Source organism: Anoplophora glabripennis, unplaced genomic scaffold, assembly GCF_000390285.2.
Source record: "Anoplophora glabripennis isolate ALB-LARVAE unplaced genomic scaffold, Agla_2.0 scaffold136, whole genome shotgun sequence".
Lineage (NCBI taxonomy): Eukaryota > Metazoa > Arthropoda > Insecta > Coleoptera > Cerambycidae > Anoplophora > Anoplophora glabripennis.
In genome coordinates, this window is record NW_019416313.1 from 35,720 (window position 1) to 59,989 (window position 24,270).

A 24,270-nucleotide genomic window follows, 5' to 3' on the forward strand; every position below is an offset into this window, starting at 1 on the left:
TTAAGATTTACCCTGTATCGCCGGTAACAGGCGAGGCACCATCCTAACGTTTAGAAACCGTCCCGTATCGCATCGCGGACACTTTCCCGTCATGTGAGCCGCGCTCGACTAATTGAAATTGCTGATTGGGTACATATTCGCATCGCAGCCCGTACAAGTCCTCGAAAAAGTAGGTATGCCGTCCTTTATGGCGCTGTCGGCAATAAAAACCCATCGATCGGTCGACGAGCAGCCCGTTTCAGAAATATATGTGCGGTCGCTTACGGTATAATGAACAATTAAATTACCGATGCACTACTACCCAATTACAGTTTCCTGTGCAGCGGCAGCACCGCGCAGGGCCGCGAGGGGGCAGCGGGGACTCCCCGGCTGGAACACACGCACCCAATTACCCGCTAATTGATGTTCTGCAAGAAGTGGATGCCGCGGATACGGCGTACGGAGCGTCTTTTGATCGCGATGTGGCGGCGGGGCGGAACCGCTAACGACGTGGAAGACGGTAATGCACGAGAATAGAAACCTGTCCCCGGGGAAGGGCAAAAACGCCGGCGAGCGAACTAGTCGTGTCCAAATGTAAGTAATGGGCTTAATTGCAATTGCAGTCCGCCACAACTATCGCGCGAAAACAGAAGTGGATCCGGTGCTTGGTGCTCCTTGTGGGGTTCGCGAGAAGAGACCCGTCGGAGTTCAGGCAACTCCTTAACCAGTAGCTCGACGGTTAACGAAAATAATTGCATAAATTATTGTTTTGTTATGTTCTCGTCCTGTTACATTTTGGTCCTTCGAACCGGATGCTACGGCATACGCAGTGCAATTTATTAATTAATTTTTCAAGTAATATGAAAAAACTAATTCAGCAAAATAATTAAGGAGCCGAAAAATTTTCAAAATTTTTTGGTGATTTTTGAAAGGTAACTCCGTGAATAATGGTCGTATCATGATAAAATAAGAAACATCTTGAAGCTTGAAGATTCTAGTTTTGAAATTAATGCCAGTCTTTTAGCCTGATTCTTCAGCTTCAATTTGTTTTTTTATTTTCTGTGCAATTATTTCCTTTTTCTTTTGATCATCGATATCTCATGAATTAATGATCGTACAGCGAATGGAAGGTGGGCTTTGGAAGCTTGAACCAATCCTCTTCAAGAGCCTTTTTGGTATGTTTAAGAATTTTTCGGTATTAATTTAAAAAAGTGCAAAAAAATTACTTTTTCTGTTGTTTTGGAAAATCGACGACTACTTTGCGAATATTGTGAAAAGTACCAATGTTTGCTGTTTTTTTTTTAACTTAAATTAATGCAATTATATAAAAGAAAAATCGTGTCAACATTTTAGGACGCGTAAGATGAACCATTTCAAATTTAAAATAAAATTGAATGTAAAATCTGAAATACCGGGGATCATACGGATTGTGTTCTGGTAGTAGCTGTAGTCGCCCAGGTGCATCGAGTGTACGAAGTGGTCGGATATACGTCAAATACTAACCTGACGAGCTTGATTGTAAATCAGAAACAAGTAAACAACAGTGGCGCGTACAGAGGTAAAATATGGTACATATGTGGAATTTAAAAAATAAATTAGATTACATTTAAAATAAATAGTTTATGAGAATAAAGGATTTTTTTGTAGGAACAGGGGTGCCAGACGAGAACTGATCCCTTCATCCCTTCATAATGCATACATTATTCAATTTCTAAACCCCTTAAAACCGTACTGCACTGGACAGGCAATGATTTATTACTTTGCATCGAATATGATCCTACTATAGATGAAATACGGCATGCGAAGAAAAAAATCGCATCAAAATTGAACAGAAAATGATTCAGTTCAATTTTTTGAATATTTTAAAATGCAAAAAAAAAATTCAAAATTTCAATTTTTTTTTAAATTTCAACATTTTGAAAAATTAGATTTTTTTCAAAATTGAATTTTTTATTTAAAATTTTGATTTTTTTTCGATATTTGATGTGTATAACGCGAAATTGTGAGAAATATAAAGCAAAAATAAGTTTTTGATCTTAGTCATTAATTGATATTTAAGGAGCAATAAACCTGCTCCTTTAATTTTTATAAAACTGACGATTCTGAAAAGGAAAATAGTTCAACCGATCGATTTCAAAATGTACAGGCCTCATGAGCATCTATTGAGCTAAAAAAAACCTATAAACGTTGGTACTTTTTGCAATATTTGCAAAGCAGTCGTCGATTTTCCAAAACAGCAGAAAAAGTATTTTTTTTCACTTATTAAATTAATATCGAATATAAAAAAAATTCTTAAACTATAGAAAAGTCCTTGAAGAGGAGTGATTCAAGTTTTGAAAACCCACCTTCCGTTGGCTGTACGATCATGAGATATCGATGTTAAAAAAAAACTGACTTTTCACTCAAAATTTTCTAAGGCTATGAGCAGTATTAAAAAAAAATTATTTTGCCTTTTGATTGCGAGTGATGCTCAAAAATTTTTTCTTCTAAAGATTTTCAAAAATTACTAAAAATATTTGGAAATTTTCCTGATCCCCTAATTTTTTTGTTGTGTGTATCAATCTTGTTTTAAAAATTTAGTAGATCCAAAATTTATAAAAAAAAGGTCAGTTTAAAAAATATGCGAAACGAATGAATTATATCATCAATACTTGATCCTCAGATCAAAGGAGAGACTTACTAGGTCCCATATTTGCTTTCCACCCCGCGGAAACCTCCGACCATATTGAAAATGTCGCCGCTTAATAAATTTATATTTATTGTGAATTTAATAAAGCGGCTATTAAGTCCGGGGCTACGGATATTAATCCGGGATTTTTGTGCTCGGCAAATCGCGCACATAATGGTGTATGAAATGAACAACGCGGCCCTCTAATAATTCCTTTAATCCGAAACTGATGACATCGTCTCGTCGACTGGGCGGGGCAAATTTTTCAATCGTGTCGCGATGTACCCTACTGGGAAAAGCGCAACTTTATTAGGACGTGATTTTACACGGTAAAGGTGAGCGCACAGTAGCAAAACCTCCGCGTCCTTTTCAACAAGTCTGCGCATACCTTAATTGTACCATAAAAACCCGACTGATTTTCATTTATCGTATCTTCGACATTGTAAAACCCGACAATCAAATAAGTAAATAGCTCTAAACCGACTAACAGCCTCGTTAAAACTTTATAAATTGTTAAAGTCTATACTGTATGTAGCAAGCTGCGTCCTTTCTAGTTATATTTAGTACAAACTAAAGTTTTTTCGTTCTTACTCGCTGAGTAATAAAGTATTATTCAGCTAATAATCGATGGCTGCAATTAATTTAGTTATACAGGGTTTTAATGAACTTATGTCAAAATGATGTAAATACACGGATTTGTTTTGAGTAAAATGTAATTTTAAAATCTGACTTACCTCAACATTGCAAGCCACCTTTTGAGAAGTGATGATTTTCATAGAAGATGTTCGATGTACCCACCATTTGTTTGCACACAAGCTTCAGCACGACGTATTCAATTCGCTCGCACGCGTTGCAACATTGCCACGTCCTCTCGAATCATATTACAAGCTTCGGCAATACGATGTCGCAGTTGGTCGATGTCACAAACTTCCGTGGAATACACAACACTTTTCACAAAAAAATGTACTCTCGAAAAACAGCACAGCAATCACTACAACAATGTATTATAAACTGACTTTCGAATACAGTCCTGCTTCATAACAAACTTACAAACTCCTAAAAAGTGTTACAGAATTATTTGTATGTACTCGCCGTGATAAAATACATGTATTTCAGCAGTTCCAAAACAGTTTTAAACACATTTTTAATTAGTTTTTTTCTCTATGACCTTAAACTTCCGATACAAGTTTGTGACATCAGTTAACTCAGTTTTTGCTCCTTTTTCACCCCTTTAAATTTTTGACATAAGTTCATTAACAGCCTGTATAAAGCAAACAGTAAGTATTTGATAAAATACAATTTTTTTTACTATATGAAAATTATATTAAGCTTCCTGAAAACATTTTTAAGTACGTCAAGTCCTAGCATCAGACTTTGTTGCATGTTACAGTTTACACTAGTACACAAATACAAAACCGTATCAGTTCTGTTTGGTCAGTTAGAACCGACCATAGCTGCCGTTTATTCCCCCGCGCGGTTCGGTGAAGGGGATAGCCCGCATACCGTACGCGAACGACAAATGTAAATGATATCCTAATATATCGATAGCTATTCACCAGATTACTCCAGGTTATTTGATCAAGAATTTCTACATGCATATCGCAAATATTTGCTTAATGAAATATTTACACACGTTACAACTGTACACACAATGTATCTTGTTAGCATTTCGCCGTATCTTCAATCCCCATGTTCGAAATTATTGAGATTTGTTGGCCAACAATGGAATCTTATCAGCTGCTTGTTTGGTTGACACTTCGACTTCAGCTGCTTGCTTAGCGTTATTACGGATGGTGCCAGTTTTCTTTATTCTGAAGATAGTAATTTTCCCCAAAATACAGGTATAGTACGATCTTGGACATTTATTTTTAATGTCGTCAAGACCATCCAGTTCGAAGGATCAAATCCGGTGCGAAGGACCAAATCCGGTTCGAAGGACCATTTTGGGACCGTACTAAATAAGAGCGCCCTGTTAGCGGTTGCGGCACCGGATCATAATGCGGCAATGAATATTATCAACGTCAAACGTATCAGTTTCGAATGAATCCGGAATAATTAATATTAAATCCCGTTCTGCAGCAGCGATACGGCTGTCGGTCTCGCTCTTCCCCTTTGCCTGTGTACGTTATGCACGCTACATACCCCCGAATGGGGCCTGCGAATAGGGGTTGTCATTATTCGCAGCACGTGGCCTCTCGGCACTCATGTGGTTTTAATGACTAACCAAATACTGCACTTGACAATGTGTACTCCGACGGATATGTCAGGGCGTATTAAAAAAGACCTGTCCAATTATCTCCCGAGTCGCCGGATTGAATCCGAGTATTAGATGTTCAGACGAGTTCCTTTCAAGTTCTATAACTGATATGTTTGTAAAAGTCTCAAAACGTTTGTAGTTTGAATTCTATTATTATTGTTTTAAAAATCTCCCGGTCGCAATAAAAAAAGTTTGAAGGTTCCTTGATTTAGTCGCAAAATATTTTTCAAATAACACTAATGTTGAAATTAACACTGAACCAATTAATTATATTGCTACTGAAATAGTCACGCTTCTGTTGAAACTTCATAAAAAATTATATAGTGCCATGGTCAAGGTCAAAAGTGTAAGAAATTGTGGATTAATGAAGTATTTGTCCTTTATTATCTATTACATTCTTTGTGTTCGAGTAACCTTATAAGTACTTTCTATTTTTTTATTAGATAATATTAATTAATGATAAATATAAAAAATATAAAACAGTTGCTTTGTTTTTAACAAATTGCCAACAATAATTGTAATTGTTTTCCTTACGTTATTTCGATGCGTAAAAGAAGCATACTCGCAAAAAAATACTTGCTTCAAATGTACAACATTTGATTTTAAGGTATCGCACGTTTCTTCTTTCAAGAAATTTTTTTATTTATTTAAATACTTAAATTTCTACCCAGAAATATATTTTCTTACTTTAAAAATACGTAGCATTTAAAATAAATATTTGACACTTACGGTTAAACGAATTATATTCTTAATTTTATGATCTACATAGATTTTATAGAAACATGTTTTGTATTGTATATTAATGTATCGTTTGTTTAATACAAAATTGAATAGTTTTCGTCAAATAATTGTATATATTTATTTTAAGAATATATTTGGATATAAATATTTCTCAGTAATAAAAAATATTTTGTTTCACTCGCAACGCGTAGTACAACAGCTAGAATCGTTCGTAAGCTTAACCAACCAGACATAAGTCGGTTTGGAATTTATTGATGGTCCTCATCGTTATTAGAGACGTCGAAAAAGTATCAATTCGTGACATGAGTTCTCGTTACTCAATTGGATCCGAAGTAACGATTATTTGTTTGAAAAAGTATTCGTTACTTTTGCTTATTTGTTTGCTTCTTGGACTTATTCATATTATATCGACACGAAACGAGTACTTGTATTGTTACGTTGCATTCAATTTCATTTGTTTTGTGTACCATATTTTTATACCTACTTATATTAGAAAAAATATTGCCTATAAAAGACTAAAAATATGCATAAAACTGTGTCTATAATACTTAATATAAAAAAATAATATGTACTTTCTATTTTTGTTTATTTTAAAAGTTATTGTTTATTTTCAAAATATATATTTATATTCGTAATGTGATCGTTGCATTATAATTATTTTTTGTATCAAACAAACCTTAATATTTCAGATATTAACACTGCATTTCTTTTTTAAGAGAAACTGAGGTTATATTATATTCATAAGATGATGCGGTTTGATATTTACTCATCTATAACTTACAGTACTGTATATCAATTATGTAATTACTGATTACTATTCTATTTAGAATATTTTGAAGCCGCTACTCATAGTAATCAAAGTAACGAATACAAAGTACCGATTCCTTAAACCGAAAGTAATCGGTACTCATGATTACTCAAAAGTAATCATATTTGACATCTCTAATCATTATGTCATTAGAGCGATCCAGCTGCTTTAGTGTTTAGGAGATGTGTATAAACAGAACGTAAGTGGCTCCGTCTATCGTGCTACTTCTCACCTACGCCATTTCGTGACCTGCTACAATTTTCTTTCAAGAAAACATAAGTTTGATTATAATATGCTACATTTGTCTTGAATAATTCCTACCTTCATACTGAATTTTATATTTATACAGGGTGTTTCAGAAAGACCTCCCGTAAATTCAGGGGGTGATAGTACGACAAAAAATAACAATTTTTTGTCGTGTGAGCTATATGTCTATATCCTCTTATTTTCGAGATACAGAGCGACAAAATAAATTTTTTTAAATAGAATTTTTACGAACATTTCCAAACTGCGAAATTTGGTATTCCGGGGTTTTTAAGGACGCCAAATACGCTGATCTAATTACTTTTTGTTTATTTCATAGAGGGCGTTAGTTATGCTACATTCGTATTACATTTTAAGTTCTAATTTTTTTAAGGTTAGGTTTTTTACCAATCGGGCTCCAATTTCTAATGTACAATTTAATTTTCTGAAAATAATGTACTCTTGTTAGAACTTCCCAATGTGGACGGTTTTCGAGAAAAACGGCATGTAGAAAATAAGTGACTTTTCTCAAAGTAGGCCTTATATCAAAGCTTATTGATGGATGTCTCATAAACAACGCATACATTCCTAGTAATATTTTAAACTCTAATTAACTTTATATCAAAATTTTAGTGACTGTAATTAGTCATTACTAACTACAGTCACTAACAATCACTAAAATTTTGCTGCCAAATAACATTATTTTGAATCATGTGCAATACAGTGAGTGTATAAAGTACGTCGCTTTGGCTACATATTGAGCTAATTTTTTTTCTAATAACCCTCTTAATAGAGGGCTGAACAAATGTACTTCATGTCTTTGAAAAAAATTTGTTCGTTGGTTCTATTAAAATAGTTTTACTGTATACACTGTGGACTATTTTGGTGATGCATGTATTGGTATCTGGGAAACTATAAGAGATAGGAAAATGGTTATAAGTTTTAGGTACAAATTCAATATGGCGCCCATAAGAAAAAATGAAGTTGATGATGACGCTTTCTCGCAACCGAAACGTCGCAATGAAAATCTAAATATGCAGTGAAATTTCTCGAAGAAACTGTGAAAAAGTGTTTTCAGATTTAAAAATTCCTCTAAATAAAATAGTTACAGACGATTTTCGAAAACGCCACACTTATTTTCAAAATAACTCAAGAAACTGACGAGCTAGGATCGGCATGCAAACGCCATTAACTTAGCAACAGAACTATCTAAAACTTTCCTCATCTAACCATTTTCCTGTCTCTTATGGTTTCCAAGATACCAATACATGCATCAACCAAAATATTCCACACTGTATATGATTGTAAAGCTGCAGTGGTGGTCGCCGGAATCGTTACGAAATAGCGAAAACGCGAGTCGACTCATGAAATTAACCCCCTCAACAAGTGCCGGGCACTCTAACAAAAACACAAGTACGGATAAATTAGGGCATCGCAGGCAGGCAGAGCGAGGCCTCGGCAGGTATTGAAGTGGCTGCCATTATCCTAATTATCCTGGTCGTTTGCATATCGCGCGCCTCCTCAAAGGACTCGAGGTGTTTTCGTAATTCGCGAGCGCGGCCCGCCTTTGAACTCCAATCTAATTTCCTCCCGTCTCGCTACTGTTTCTGATGTTTAACGTGTTGTTGATTTTTCTTTATACCCACTTGTCAGTATTTTAATTGTCTTTGTTTTAATGGTTTATCCGAGAGCGACGGGACCCCGACTACTCTCTCGCGTGCAGCGGCTGCCAATTAGGAATGTAAATATGGCAGTCAATCCGCCCGTCGTCGGCTCGCTGACGATGGTCTGTTATTTGGATGTCGGAACGTTGCGTGCGAGATTACCGGGCCGAGTGGACTTGAAAAAATATCCCCGGGTCATCTGGGCCGAATTCCGCAAAGGCAATTAACACCTGAACGCTCCCAGCTGCTTCTGCTCCATGCGGAACACTCAAAGGTCATATTTTCAGTCTTAGAAAGATATGGAAACGGTGGAAGTACATAAATGATCACATGCCAAAACAATAAGATCGAGATTACGTTTAAACACAACATTCTGTGGTGATTGGTGCACTTATCTCTTTCACCTATTCAATTAAAAAGTTAGAACTACACCACGCCTTAGTCAAAATTGTATTTAAAGATGCATTAATGCCAAAATGCACAATTTTTTGCATGGGCTTGTTTTTTACTAGTAGATGACGAAAACAGTTATTTACGTCATAAAGGAAGTAAACATTATTTATCAGTCGAGGACGATTTTGCGCCCGAGCGGAGCAATAGAGTCCGAGACTGGTAAAATTATACTTCACTGCTGGGTGGTGTACAACATTTTATCTGCTCCCACAGTTCTTTATGGTTCATGAAATAACGATTAGGTTTTATTTTTTGATATTTCTTAATATTTCTGACTGATTTGCATAAAAATAGTCATTTTATACAGGGTGATTCAGAACTTATCCAAAAAAAAATTCTGGATGTACAGGGGACCCTTACAAATACAATTTTGTACAGAAAAAATCAAAAAGGTCAGTTCGAAATTGATTTAAAAAATACAGTTCTGCACGGCACTGGAAACTGGTCCACTGTAAAACCTGACCTAGCACAATGCGACCAGCATGGCGGCGTTATAAAAACGGACAAAAACGTTCGCAAGGAAAGAAATATGTAAATAGAATTTTATCGCACTTATTTTATATCGGCAAATTCAAATGCTTTTGCCTTTATTAATTATTAATAAAATTAATTTGTGTTTTTAAATAATAAAATCATTTGACATACCCGATGCTGCAACAGCAATTGTTCAAAATTTTATCCACTCACGTGTAAACACATTTGGGTCCGTCTTACTCACTTTCTACGAACTAACACAATTGATGTCTTGCTTCACCATAATACAAATACTTCACCATAATACAAATGTTGTCTTGCTTCACCATAAATTAAAACGATATCCATCAACACTATTGCTATACACGCAAGCCATTTTCGACACTAACTACTAAAAAACTGTTGTAAATACCACAGATAACAGGTAAAAACTACCGCAACGACGGATTTCAGTATTAGGAGTCACATGGCTCTCCACGCGTATTGCGAATAACGCTAGAGACTACAGTTGTCCAGCTATGTAGTGGTTGAATGTGCTATAACTTCAATATTTTTTTCTCAGAAACTAAGAATTTAAAAAAAAATTTTTTTACAATATTGACCATTTCTCATGCCGCATCTATTTCCAAATTTTTTTGGATAAGTTGTGAATCACCCTGTATAAATCCCTAAATATCTCCTAAATAACGCACTGTACGAAAAAATCAGCAGGTGCCTTTTTTGTAGACAATTTTATGCTCTACAACATTGATCCTTTGCATGTTTGTGAAATTCTTAAATATTTTTCAAGTTATTCACGAATTACGTTTTTTGCAGTTTTCCGTCTGTTTCTCAAATTCTCGTTTCTTAATGTAATTTTTATGTTCGTCTATTCTAATATTCAGTCTAACGTTATATTTATTGCATTCACAAGCAATTATTTGGGTGCGTCTTTGATAATAATCTCCGTAAAGTATTAACAAAGGTAACAAATTCAACATTAAAACAATTTTTCAAACAACTAATACTTTTTTAGTTTTAAAATAAAGTAAAAATACGAGAACTATTTTTTAAAACACATACCACGATTGTTAAAATAGATATCTTGAATGGTTTATGAAATATTAAACGAATTCAAGAAGAAAGATTATGATTAGAGTTCGGGACTCGGTCGGATGATCATAGCCGTCGCGTCCGTCTTTCGCTACAGCGCCGCGTACGAAACCGGTAAGTTAATGGCTTCGCATTTGTTTCGTATATACGTGTTTTAACATTCTAAAAATATCGAACGCGCCAAGGGGTAAAAAGTGACCTTTCGCTGATAAAGTACGTAAAAATATTTATTTTTATTTATACCTACCTGTTTATTTATTTGTTTACGACGAGCACGCCTATGGCTAGCCGACGAAAACCCTGAATTCTAATTATGATTAAAAACGACGTGGTTGTCTAACAACTAATAATTGTTTTTTTTTTCTGTTTTTGACACACTTTTTTGGATATATCTCTGTTACAATTAGAGATAGACCCATCGAATCGAACGCTGTATTGTTGTAATCGGAGATATATCCAAATAAGTAATAAATGTAATAATACACATGGTACTTCACTGAAAAGATAAACTTTTGGATCATATCTGCAAAAATAACGGTCTTGTAATTGATGCCATCAAATTGGGATATTCTTTTACTACCGCATGTCAAATTTGACATGAATCAAATAATAAATAGTAGTGGGTAACCATTTCAGTGTGTATTATGTAGAAAACACCCTGTATGTAACAGTTTTTTTATTTATTTTACAGAATTCTTTGGGAGTTTTCGAAACATGTTAATTAGATCATGAAGACGGTGAAACATGTTGCGTAGTTAGAACCAACAAAACGAGTCGAGAAACGACGGAAAGCCGGTGTGTCGCATTCGCCCTGTATCTTTGAAGAACGAACAGTCTTGTTATTAGGCAGCCCTTATCTTAATATCAGTTATTACAATGTACTAAATTGTGTTAATAATGTTTTTTAATAAATTATGCTTTGGCTTCACTTCTGTCTTATTTAAAAAGTGCAATTTCATGAATATGACGATCATTGCTACAATCAAACTAAAACAGTAACAATTCATTAAAATCATTATTCAAATTAAGCTTTATGTAAACTGGAAATAATTCTGGAAAAGTCTGAAACGAAAGAGATTAATTCAAAAAAAATTCCCCGCTCATCTCGGTCCAGCCTGGAATGGCAGGGGAGTACATCCAAAAAAATTACACAAGCCCCTATTTTATTCGAAGTTTAATTTTAATTTGCAATTTCTAATCCGGAGAGTGGAAATTTTTTGCCTGTTTTTTTGTTAAAAATTAACAAAAAATGGAGCAAAAAATTCCGTGGGAGGGCGGAGGGGAAATTTTTTATAACAAAAAATGGAGCAAAAAATTCGGTAGGGGGGCGGAGGGGAAATTTTTTATAACAAAAAATGGAGCAAAAAATTCGGTAGGGGGGCGGAGGGGAAATTTTTTATAACAAAAAATGGAGCAAAAAATTCGGCAAGGAAAAAAGTAGCAAAAAATTTAACCAAAAATCCCGTCTTTTCCTTAAAATGTAATTTAAACTTTTATTTTTAATTCACAAAAAAGTGCTCGCCGGTCTGTAACAAAAGACGAACAAAAATGCATTTTCGCCAGGGAAAAATGAATCTGGTTTCTTCATACGAATTTGTGCGCTACGTTTCCTTGTAGCCACGTCGATCGAAGCAACATCAAAAATATTATCCCAGCTCCAGACGATCTATTCAACGTCTAGGTACTGGGAACATACATCTTCGAATGCTGCTCCTTCTGTCTATACAGCTTCTAGCAGAAATCCTCCTGAAAAAAAGAATTAAAAAGGCTCAACAAAAATATAAACTCTATGCTCGTTCTTAAAAGCGAAAAACATACATCAGAAGTAAATTAAACAGGCTTTGATTAGTTAAAAGAGAATTTTTTCAGAATTTTTCTAAGAGAACATTTTCAGTCAATAATTTTCAGAAATGTTTGAACCCTCCAAATCGAGTAAATCAGTTTCGGCAGATGTTTCAGTACAGCTTACTCTATTTTATGCACAGCGTAGCATTTTTGAATCTATAGTAGGATCGTATACGATGCAAAGTAGAGCAAAAAATTGTCGGCCTTTTATCAAAGGAAAATCGTGTCATCATTTTTAGGAGGCGTAAGATAAATCATTTCAAATTTAAAATGAAATTCAATGTAAAATCTGAAATACCGCTGCATACGCACTGTGTTCTGGTAGTAGCTGTAGTCGCCCAGGTGCATCGAGTGTACGAACTGGTCGGTTATACGTCAAATACTAACCTGGCGAGCTTTGCTGTCAATTAGAGAGCGCTTTCAAAAAACAAGTAAACAACAGTGGCGCGAACAGAGGTAAAATGTAGTACATATGTGGAATTTAGGAAACAAATTGGATTTATAATAAATTACATTTAAAATAAATAGTTTATGAGAATAAAGGAATTTTTGTAGCAACAAGGGTGCCAGACCTGAACTGATCCCCTCGTCCCTTCATAATGTATAAAGAAATTATTCAATTTGTAAAACCCTTATAGGCGTACTTCATTGGTTCCCTTGACAGGCAATGATTTATTACTTTGCATCGAAAATGATCGTACTATAGGTCCGTTTGGTTGCTACTTAATTTAATACACTCAGAAAAAATACTAACAGAGCAGAAAAATTCCCATTTTTTTTTTTTTTAGTGATTTTTGAAAGGCTGTAAATTCGTGAATAATGGTTGTATCCAGATAAAAAAAAGAAGCATTTTTAGATTGTGAGAGTGATGGTCAAACATATTTTTCACTTCAAGATTGCAAAACTAGAATCTTCAAGCTTCAAGATGCTTGTTTTTTTCTCGATACACCATTATTCATGAAGTTGCAGACTCAAAAATCACTAAAATAATTTGGAAATTTTTCCGCTCCCTTAATTTTTTTTGCCGAGCTTATTTAGGGGATGTCTGTAACCCTCCAAATAATTTGCGAGTAAATTTGTTTTGGTAGTCGATTTATTTAACAAAGCCTTACACTTTTTTATGCACCGCGCCGCTTTTTTATATTTAAGGGATGATTAGTACTGCCTTACTCTATTTTAAGCACCTTAGTATACTTTGCATTGTGCATTTCCAATTTTTTTAGTTTAGTTTTATTGGTTTGATTGCCTTGTGAGTGTAATTATTTTTTGTATATCGGAATTGACGACATCCATCACAGTGTACATTTCCCCGGTATCGTTCGGGAGACATCGGCTAAATTGGCCGCTATCTTTGGCTGCTGTATTCACGCCGGTTCGTTAGAATAAAACGGTCGGTTAGGCTGCATGTAATTGTGCCACGGAGAGGGTTATACAATGCCAACCTTTGTCCACGACAATCAATAATACTATCTGCCGTCCCCGTAGCCGCGGGGCGCCCTTTCTGTAAGCCCGATTTAGTTTCTGTCAGGTCCGACGGGCGATAATTAAAAAAAAATACTTTTGATATTAATTTGTCGCCGCGCAATATGGTTTTACCCCATTTTGGACGTGTATCGTCACTGAAACGTGACCGAAAACTGAACTGCTGGAAAACTTTTGATAGAAATATGGAAAAATAATAAATAATGGAATATGCAACTTTATAAGGTTAGATATACACTTTCACCACACAATACGGCAATACGGTATTTTAACTGAACAGCGGAGACTAAACTCCGTTGTCATTCGTAAGCGTTCGGAACACGATTGGATTCTGCTTAAATTTAAACTGTTCACGGTTTAATTTTGTTGCTGTTTATATTATATTGTATACACAGAAACCCAGTTTTTTCATCTTGATAACGGCCACTTGAGTTTCAACTACATAATGTATATTTTCTTAAAAATTTTCAACTTGCTTTTTGATTCGATTTATTTTGATTTCAGTAGCCTCTCATTAAACTGTTCCGTTCTTAATAAATCCTCTGAATAATAAAACATTCCAAAATATTTTTTCATTTCCGACACCCCGCTCTGTAACATCCCGTATGCGAAAGAATCCGTCAATTATATAAATCGCCCGCTGTGAAACGACGTGTTTTATGTGGAAAAAATCGCAAAAACGTGTCTTCCGCCCCGATGACACATTTTTTTCGAACGGCAGCCGTTTACATTTCAAACATTAATATCAATAAGCTTTATTAGTTTTGACTTGGCCCCGGCTTTGATCTCTATGATTTATCTCGTAACCGATTCCTGTGTTAGTTTTTATTTACACGAAATCCACTTTCCGGAGACCGTTCTTTATGCTTCCCGGTGGTTTTGTATACAAGAACAACCGGCTAAAATTAGGTTTTACGCGGAGCCGTCGGTTTTGTCTCATTTCCAGGGAGAGCCCGTCCTGTTTTCGCGCTCGCGTCTAATTTTCTCTCGCGGAAATAAACGTTCGATACGAAAAAAGGAAAATTGGACCTAACTAAGAGATATAAGAAGTCGAAAACGTTGCACGGAACGAAATAAGCGTTAGACAACTACGCGCTTGGCGTTAATTTTGTTTAGAATGTAAAATCTAATAGTCTTCTATAATAAATCTCGTGCATTAAATTCTGTAATAATAATTAGAATTCTGAATTCGGGGTGTTCTTTTTACCGAAAATTCCACGTAATTTGAGCACAGTCTCAGCTACACACTCTCCGTACTTATAATGAATTTTCACAATCTTCACTCGCTCACTTGTACAGCGCTCCAGTTTGTCTAACCGCAGCACAATGCGGAATGAAAATGGCGCACAATTCAAATCCTGCGTTATTTTTAGGACGCCCCTTTATAAATAACGCTGTTTTTATAAAATAATGTTCGCATACAGGTACTCCGTACAATTAATTAGTATAAACATATAAAACGTATAGAAATATATAAATACATCACAACATTTTCATAACAAATATAAATACCTGTCCTAATCCTTATAATGACTATAATCCTTTAATACATCTAACAAATACACATCTGTTTTTTTTATTGTATTTATCATGAAAAAGTATAACAACACATATTTTGGGAGCTACAGCAAATCTAATTATAAAAAAGTCAAGAAATAAAACACAAAATGCCATTAGTTGATCCTTAATAGAAGTCAACAAGTGATACGACAGATAACTTGTTTATAATGTAGATGGTGTTTAAGGTTAAATCCATGCTAGTTCGGTTTGTTACGCAGAGCATCTCCACGCGACGTCACTATTTTCAAGGTCGTTGTTTGATGGATAAATAGTTTTGTTAATATTCTACGGAAATTATATGTTTGAAAGGCTGTAACTTCGTGAATAATGGGTTGTATTGAGAAAAATGGATAAGAAAATTTGTTTGATGTATTTTTCTGACAATTTCACGTTAAATAACACAGCCGCACAAAAAAAAGTTGCCTGTACTTTTCATGCGATATATGTTATCCATAGTATTTTTGCCATATGATCACGAATCCGGTGTCAGAATTGAGCTATCACATCACAGGAATTTCCTAACTTCAAAAAAGAGGTCAAATTTAGCAAAAATTCACGAAAAAGTGATAGGGAAAGTTCAAAAAATTTTTTTCTATATTCAAATGTTCATTTATATGGTTAAGACCCCGCCGAACGTGAATCCGCGGTCAAAATTGATGGTTCTTTTTCTAACCTCAAAAAAAACGGATCAGTTTAGGTCGGATATCAGGAATTTTCAAAAAATAACATTCGCGCCAAATTTGGTATACGGGGGTTTTCGGAGTCACTGATCACCAATTGGAGGTCAATTTTAAAAATTCAAGATGGCGGATTCAAGGTCAGAATTGCGAAATTCATTTTGTAAGTGTTTTTGTTTACTTTATAACCTGAGTACCAATCATGTTTTAATCTTCTGTTTTTCTACTATATATTCTCGACATTTGAAATATTCAATGCAAAATTGTAAAAAAGAGGACGTAATTTTTTTTAGTAATTTTGTAAAATTTAATTTTTTTTGAAAATTAAAAATAGTGTTGCTCAAAAAAAATTTCATCCCAAGATTTCAAAACTAGAATCTTTAAGCTTCGAGATGCTTCTTTTTTTTCTCGATACGACCATTATTCACGAAGTTACAACCGTTCAAAAATCACTAAAAAAATTAGAACATTTTTCTGCTCCTTTAATTTTATTGCAGAGCAGATCGCGGAAGTAATTCAGCAATAATTGAGCTTTTTCGCTCTCTCTAACTGTCTCCTTTTCATATTTCTACCCTTTGCCACGGAAGACCTACGTAGATATGTTAAAAAAAAAACCGTCGAACAGAGACGTCCTAACGACTAGCCGTGTAACACGTGGCCGGTACCGTGAACAAAACCCACTCCTGTGGGACGAATGACAATTATTTTTCGGGCTGCAACAGCGGCGACAATAACGAGTGTAATTATCGAGTGAAACCTCTCTACGGGCCACGTGCGATGTGGCGAACCAGACCAATTTAAACTTCGAAATAGAGATTTGGGGAATGAAGGGTTGCCGCGTGGATAATAATTTGCAAGCTTGGATTGTGTCCGAAAAAAAGAAGTTCTGTCGGCTTCGATGGGAAAAATATTAGTATTATTTCACTAAGAAATGATTAGGTTATAAAAATAACCGCTTTTCTTTAGCAAGTGCACAATATTTATTATGCCTTGAATTGGCGATGTAGGTATTTGGAACAGTTTGTTTCTAAAAACCATATACAGGGTGTTTCAGAAAGACCTCCTGTAAATTCAGGGGGTGATAGCGCGACAAATAATAAGAATTTTTTGTCTTATGAACTATATGTCTATCTCCTCTTGTTTTCGAGATACAGAGCACAAAATAAAATTGTGGGTACACATGTTCGCAAGTGACCCATTTTTAAGCATTACGTCAAGAACGCCGCCGGATGCACCACGTGGTTCCCGGAAGACGACCCCGGCAGAGTGGCGCCAAGGACCAGGGACTTCTGCCAGCGACTACCAAGCTACCTACGACCGACTCCACACACAGGGACTCTCCAACGAACACTCACCCCGTCAACACGTCTTTTCCTATACAAGTTTACTATACATTAATTTTCAATAAAATTCTTTATTATTACCGTTGAGAGAGCGTTTTATTCTTGCTGTACAGCGAAAGCAACCCTCAAGTGGTGACCCCGACGAATTTTTACGAAAATTTGCGAAATATTTTTATGAAATTTGGTATTCCGGGGTTTTTAAGCGCGCCAAATACGCAAAGTTTTTCGGGCTCCAATTTCTAATGTACAATTTTATTTTCTAAAAATAATGTACTCTTGTACGAAGTTCTAACAAGAGTACATTTTTTTAGAAAATCAAATTGTACATTAAAAATTGGGTCCTGAATGGTAAAAACCTAACCTTAAAAAAATTAGAACTTAAAATGTAATGGGAATGAAGCGTAACTAGCGCCCTCTATGAAATATCCAAAAAATAATTAAACCAGCGTATTTGGCGTCTTTAAAAACCAAATTTCATAAAAGTATTTCGCACCGTTTGGAAATTTTCGTAAAAATTCTATTTAAAAAATTTTATTTTGTCGCTCTGTATCTCGAAAAAATTTGTGTTGAGTAAAATGTAATAAAATCTGACCTCAACATTTCAAGTAGCCACCTTTTGAGAACTGCTGATTTTCATAGATGTTCGATGTACCCACCACTTGCTTGCACACAAGCTTCAGCGCTAAGTATTCAATTCGGTCGCAGGCATTGCTTCGGCAATACGATGTCGCAGTTGGTCGATGTCACGAACTTCCGTGAAATACACAACACTTCATAATATTCGCGATTGCTAAACAAATGCGCCATTTTCAAAAGAAAACTTGGAAATACGGCTATTAAATGTACTCTCGAAAAACAGCACAGCAATCACTACAACAATGTATTACAAACTGTCTTTCGAATACAGTCCGGCACATAAGAAACCTACAAACTCGTAAAAAGTGTTACAGAATTTTTTGTAAATACTCGCCGCAATAAAATGCATGTATTTGAGCAGTTCCAAAACAGTTTTAAAACACATTTTTAATTAGCCTTTTTCTCTATAACCTTAAACTTCCGATACAAGTTTGTGACATCAGTCACATAAGTTCATTCACACCCTGTATATATATGTTTTATCAGATGGTGATTAGTATCATTCCTCACGAGATTTATTACTGTTCATTGTAAACGAATCATTATGACTGAAGCCGCTAAATTGACATTAGCGCATTTTTCAGTAGCGCCCGTCGTTTGTGTCTGTTATCGTTTGAGTTAACTTGTTGCCATCGTTTTATTGTTTCTATTGCCTCAAATAACAGTTTAACGACGTAAACTCGAGCACTAAGTTTTGTGATTTCGAAAAATAACCAGGAAAATATTATTGGTTTCTTTTTTAATAAAATACATATTCGCAAGCTTCACTGACAAACGCACACCCCGTAGCATACAAAAACTAGCAACAACTAATGAAATTTCCATTAACGGTGAAGGGAACAGAGAGGCGCGCATTTTGTGCAATAATTAATACTCGTATTCATGAAGCAAGTCACCGGCCAATTACGAAGTTTGTTGAGGCTGCATTATGCCCGTTTTTGCCGAAGAATATATGCATTACAACAATAATAATATTCATTACTCGCTATAAAACTTGGTTTAGCACTCAATAAACCGCAAATTAAGTATTCTTTGCGACAAAAAAATTACCCGTTTATGCCGGTTATTAAATTATCGAATGAGATTCTCCCTCCCGACCGTTCCGGCAAATTGGTACCTTTGAAAAGGTAGCACTGGACGTGGTACGCCTACAGCTCTCTAAATAGCGGTTATTCCGACCGCGTATGTCATAATGTTTTACGTTTCGAGGAGAAAAAGCATGCAACATTCACCAGGGAAAAAGCAAACATTCTATTAGGTAATGCATATGTGTCTCGATTAATACAAGGTGTATCCTTCACGGTTTCACATGTATAGCGAATATGCACTGGTATACGGGAAGTTAATTTGTTATGCGGAACGAAAAATCATTGGTCTTCCACAGGGACCGCTGCTTGGCCCGCTTCATGTTCTTGGCAATTATAAATGACTTACCTTGAAGTGAAAAGTAAACTGTATATTTCCCTTATTATATGTATTTTGTTTATTAATTACATCCGAATTTTATTTCTATTACGGTTGCAAAAGACACCTAGAAACATAACATTAATATAAACAAACAATTGAATACTACATTTACGATTTTTTTTCCAGGTCTCACTCGACCCCCTATGTACCCCTTCTCTGCTGGCCAGTACCCTTACCCCATGCTCAGTCCGGAGATGTCTCAGGTGGCGACCTGGTGAGTAGCCTCATCTAATTACCGACCCCCTCTAATCCCGGAATGGGATTTACTGTGCACTCTTTAATCGTCCCTACAAACGAGATTTGCTCCGGTCTTTGACGATTAAACGCTCCGCCAGTCTGTCCTCTGCGAAATGTTCACATGAGAAAATAACATGTGACGTTTAATTAATTTTTTGTTTTAATGAAAAAACGCCCGAATGAAAGTTTGGAACGACCGGTAATGATTTTAACGTTGCGCAGTAAGAAATTCTATTTATTTGTTACTAATAAATCTATATTAAAATTAACAAAATCGAATATTAGTGGTAACAATCTTGTATATTAACCATCGCAAATGTTCTAAATGTGTGAGTAATCATATTCTACATATAAAAACAATTCATCTCCGATTTATTAATAACATAAAATGTTTGTCTGTTATAATTAATCATTTCCAGAATAACTATTAATATAAATTTTCGTATTAAAGCTACGTATTTGTTGATTATACGGAGTCATTGACTGTGAAATCCTTGACGCCTAGTACATTGGTCTTGCGGATCAGAGCGTTACGAATACGTTTAAAAAAAACAATGCACGGTCATATCTTGTCTATGATGTGTACGACCATATCGTGGGTGTTGAAAACGAGCCTTATCGGTGGGTGAAAGGTCAATACCGTTTAAATAAAATTAACGTGACCAGTTTGTAGTTTGAGAGCCGGACAATGATTCCTAGAAAGTAGATATCACATAATTAATCTCTAATTCCAATAGTTATTTAGCTATTTATGAGCTCCGCTTTGAAGATGCCGACACAAGTTTGTTTCATTCATATTGTCAAATGTACTAACATAAATATTAGAAGAAAATCTGTAAATAGAAAATGCCTGAATGTTTTATAATTATTTTTAAATATAGTGCAGTTTAACGTCATATATTTTCCATGAGCAATAACAATTTTCCATGTGCACACAATTTTCCATGCGCACTAACAATTTTTTTGTGCACAAACAACTTTCCATGCGCACTAACAAATTTTGAACGAATATAAAAGATTTATTGTATTAAATAATAGGTGTATTGTTTATTTTTTCTTAATTTATTTTTTGTATTCCAATATTTTGCATTTCATTTTGACTTACTTCAGTTTATGCAAGTTCTCCGCATCGCCATTAAATAAACGCTAGGGAAACAAGTCTATAAACGAAACCAATCGATGAAAGTATTAAATTTCAGGCATCAATTTTCCAGGTGTTTTTTTTCGCCGCATTCTTTCCGGCCTTTGGAAAAACGCGTTTTAGCTTATTGGCCAGACCACTCCATCCATTTTAGTGACACATGTGACTAATGAAAACCGTCTAATAATAGACTTTTCAAAGGAAAACATTTACACTACGAATATACTTCCTTTTTGTGTAAGTCAGGACAAGCAATTTATAACCATCGCCGCTATAATAGCGTTTTATTATTGTTATATATCTGCCTGTATCAACAACCGACACGCGTTGAATGGGGTGTAGGTCGATTAATTGAAATTATTAAATGTATTTGTGGGCTGCCGTTGGGGCGTTCATAATAATTTTAGTCAATGGGTTTCGGAACGGGGAGAAGAAAAGTAGCGTTATATTAATAACGTGAGTGTAGCGCGGGGTGGGTATACTCCATTCGCGATTGGAGATTAGTATCTCTCCCTAAACAGTCTCGCGCGGAAACATCGACATATAATAAGCAGTTTTAAAGGAATGTTAAAAACAAAAAAGGCGAATTTAAGTTATTTATAAACATTAAAAACAACAATGGCTCAAGGTTTGATCCCTGGGGAACTCCAGGTGAAGTTGAAGAACAGTCAGATTGATGGCCGTTGTAAGTAACGTACTGGCGCCTATCTTGCATTTAAAACTGAAATAATCTTAGTAAGGGTTCATTAAAATCAAAATAGTTAAGTTTTTTTTACGAAAATATTATGGTTAATGCGGTGCGTGAAAATTCTTTAAGTTGATATATACTACATCAGCCTGACCAGGTTAATCAATTGGTGAATAAAGCAAAGAAGATTTCAAACATTTGTTCTCTTTTTCATGTTAATATGGAGATATGTAGTTGCTCTCTAACGGATAAATTGCAGCATACAAAGACATAGCGTCCGCGTGGATCACCAGACCCGACGCTTATTGGCTCGTCCCTGCGACGCGCCAAATCCGACACCTATCGAGTTTAATTGTTGTTTTTTTTGTTTCAGGCACACACCGAGCATGTACCCCCTGTCGCCGGGAGCTGGCTTCAGGAGTCCCTACCCCAGCACGTTACCGATCTCGACCAGCAGCCTGCCCAGCGATTTCTACCGGTTCTCCCCGACCGGGCTGATCCAGCCGCACCCAGGGCTGTCGCCGCACCCGCCCCACCTGTCCTCCCATCCCGCCATCGTCACGCCGGGGCCCAAACAGGAGCTGCCCGACCTGAACCACAGGTAAAATTTTTTATCACCACATTACGTGGTATTGCCGGCGTCTAGGAACAGAGGCTCGTGTCAGAGTTCAAATCGCGTCTATTCGTCCACTTTAAGTAATTGTGCTGTTTGATGACCAGTTATAGAATGGGTATAGTCTTTCCGGTGTCAATTGAAGAACGTCGTTGAAGATCGTTACGGTATGTACTAGGTTCGGTCGCTGACGCAGCAACTTGGCATTGAAATATTTGAAAAACTTGTTCCCATATTCATTTAGCCATACCCATATACAGACAGGTCTGGTCGAAATACACGTGGAGGTGGTAGAAATGTATACGCCCAGTTGAAGGATGCGAGCGCGGGCAAACGAAATCTAACACAACTGTATTGGGCTACTGGGCAATAAATCTCAGCTTTTGACAAGTGGTTGACAAATTGCCCAGCAGTGCAGTGCAGCAATGCGGAATTTGGTGTGATTTAGGTAATTTTATTTTTTTATAGGCACCTTCTATTAAACATTTATATTACAATTGCGAAAGGGAGAAATAATATTATTACAACATGGCATTTTGGAGATCTCTTGAAACGGAACAAAACGAAATTTACCATTAATAAAATTGTTTGAGGACATAAATAATTAAAATATGTTGTTCTATTTCTATAATTTTCTACACATTATATACAAATTATTATAATTTTTTACCTTTAGCAGAAAACTTTATTAGGGACGCCTATGAAACTCATTAAATTTGATTGCTCGGTTTTTTTAATATATGTTCAATTCACTTCGGAAAGACTATACTAGAAATAATTCTAATAACATAAAAAAAAACAGCAAACTTGGCATAAATATGGTATTTTAAGATTAAGATATTTTAATAGCGATCCGTAGATAATAAATCTAGGTTTTTTTTGGAGGTAGTATTGACCCTGAAAGGTTACACTTGGGGTGGGCCCCTTAAAGGTCACACTAGTGCGAATTGGAATTTTGCCAACTTTGAACCTGTCTTCTTTATTTTTAACGAAAACATGGATTTACTTTTAGCGGGTAAAATTTTCCGAAAATCGTATAAGTTCTGAATTTTGGTCCCTTTTCTGTAAGTTGATGTTTATTTAGCACTTTTTTGTGTAAAAATATTAATTTAAACATAAATATCGACATACATTTTACAATTAAACCATAAATGAAAAAAAAATTATTAATAATAACAGCCACACTTTTGCGCACACTAAAGTCACACTAGTGCGTATAGAAGGAACTTCGACAGCTGCTGAGAAATGACAGCTGTTAAATAAAAAAAACGGAATTCGCACTAGTGTGACCTTTGAGGGTTAATGACACAGTAGTTCAGCCATCATCTGCATAGAATAGATAGTTTATGATGAAATAATATCTTTTATGGAAATAGTGAATTAAAGAGGACTTAATTGGAGCCATGCGAACACCAGACATATTTAAATTTTGCTTCCATCACATTTTTTTTAGACAGAAATTATGTTAGTGTTTATAAAAATTTGAGTTTATTATGCGCTACAGCTGAGTAAAATAAAAATCGAACTTTATGCAACCAGTTCCACTTCTAATTCAACTTTGACGCAATATTGTGAAATAGGTCGTAATCATCTTCCATAGTTTATGGGTGTAATTGCAGTCGTTCCAATTGAAAGTCCTGGATATAAATATTTTATTTTATCATAATTTAATTGAAAAAGCGAAAGAAATCAAATTACTGTTTCAAACATAACTACTTGTAATCATTTATGGAGGCTCAGTGACAAAAGTGCATATACTTTGCGCGACCCCCATTTCGTGTACCAGCATTGGATTTTTCTTGTCCTGTCCGTCATTAAGGACTGCCGGATCCGAGAGGCAGCGTCGTCCGAACCCCTCGGTTCCATTGGCAGAACGGCCGCAAAAATTAGATCGAATCGGGCGCTAATTGCCGCCCGCGGTAATCCTAGTCGGGGGCGGCCATGCGAGAAATGAGATCCAAGATTGGTTATCGACTTTGCGGCCATTGGCCAGCCGTTGCCCGGCAACCGCATCTCGCCGGTGCCCGAAGGGTTGCCTATACGGCGGCGGTGGCAGTGGCGGCCTCGCTTCGTTTTTGTTTGGTTTTCATTTGACGAGGTATTTGTTCAAGCGCCAGGCTGCCGCCGTGTTCGACGATCGAGCCTTTGCGAGCAGCTGCAATTTGCAATCCAACGTGGGCCGGATGGAACTGTAGCTGCGGC

The 24,270-nt window shown here is 35.8% G+C and overlaps 1 protein-coding gene across 4 annotated transcripts in view; it reads left to right on the forward strand.

The window, feature by feature from the left end:
• LOC108911640 (protein pangolin, isoforms A/H/I/S-like) overlaps positions 1 to 24,270 on the forward strand; it is a 38,014-nt gene that overhangs the window by 2,103 nt on the left and 11,641 nt on the right. For all 4 annotated transcript variants that reach the window (XM_018716623.2, XM_018716624.2, XM_018716626.2 and 1 more), the window contains exons 2-3: positions 19,516 to 19,603; positions 21,829 to 22,056. In XM_018716623.2, coding sequence (XP_018572139.1) covers positions 19,516 to 19,603; positions 21,829 to 22,056 — 316 coding nt within the window. The remainder of the gene's footprint in view (positions 1 to 19,515; positions 19,604 to 21,828; positions 22,057 to 24,270) is intronic.